The sequence below is a fragment of the Seriola lalandi genome, unplaced genomic scaffold (assembly GCF_002814215.2).
Source record: "Seriola lalandi dorsalis isolate HSWRI2012SDOR001 ecotype SW California unplaced genomic scaffold, Sedor1 jcf7180002054151, whole genome shotgun sequence".
Taxonomy (NCBI): domain Eukaryota; kingdom Metazoa; phylum Chordata; class Actinopteri; order Carangiformes; family Carangidae; genus Seriola; species Seriola lalandi.
Window position 1 is genome coordinate 7579 of NW_019524704.1, and position 911 is coordinate 8489.

Consider the following 911-nt stretch of genomic DNA (forward strand, 5'->3'; position numbering starts at 1 on the left):
CCCCCCCCCCCCCCCCCCCCGGAATTTTCTAGTTTAACTTACAATTACCTAATTATGCTAATTACACAAATTACCCAACATGAATCTCTTAGCAACCACAAAACAGGAAGTAAGACTAAACCTCAATTCTGACCTTTAGTTTTTTTTCATCTTTAAAATATAAAATGTTTTATTTTTATTTAAAATGTGTTTTTACTGAAGAAAAAGAAATTTTAAAATGTCACTTTTTCCTCCCTCACCTTCCTCCCTTTGTCCCCTTCCTCCTCCTCCTCTTCCTCCTCCTCCTCCCCCCTGGTTGTCCGGGGTGACGGGCAGGTGCGGCCCAGCGGCTCGACGCCATCTCGGCAGTTGTTGGTGCCATCGGTCGCCAGGGCAACCAGCGTCTCCTTGGCAGCGGCGTCCTCGTCGTCGTCCTCCAGCAGCTGAGACGGCAGAGTCAGGAGACGGTGAAGCATCGAGGCCGAAGAACGACGACCTGATGACCCTGGGGGGGGGGGAGAACGTTTAAGGACCTGATCAACAGGAAGTAAATAAAGATAAACTTAACAGATCTTAGTCAGCGCTGAAATAATCAGCTGATTAATCAATTATAATAATCAAAATTCAGAAAACTAATACTAATAACCTCAGACTTTACTGTGATTTTATTCTGGTTTCTAACAAACGATTCCTTTAAACAGATGAAAAGAACTGGTTTTACACTTTTACAGACGAAAGAAACAATGATCAGCTGTTTTCATATCTGTGAAAATGAATCCAGTGGAGGGCAGTTTAGAGACAAACACACACTCACATTCAATTTATGTTTTTTTCTATTTTGATTCTTATTTTTCTGTATCTTTATTTTTATATTCATTTTATATTTATATTTTATTCATACATTATTAGATTCTTCTACTTTATTTTTTATT

General features: G+C 39.6%; 1 protein-coding gene across 1 annotated transcript in view; it reads right to left on the reverse strand.

Moving 5' to 3' along the window:
• The window catches only part of LOC111653127 (uncharacterized), a 16779-nt gene that overhangs the window by 4217 nt on the left and 11651 nt on the right, over positions 1–911 (reverse strand). Inside the window, exon 3 of the mRNA XM_087173281.1 lies at positions 240–541. Coding sequence (XP_087029407.1) covers positions 240–541 — 302 coding nt within the window. The remainder of the gene's footprint in view (positions 1–239; positions 542–911) is intronic.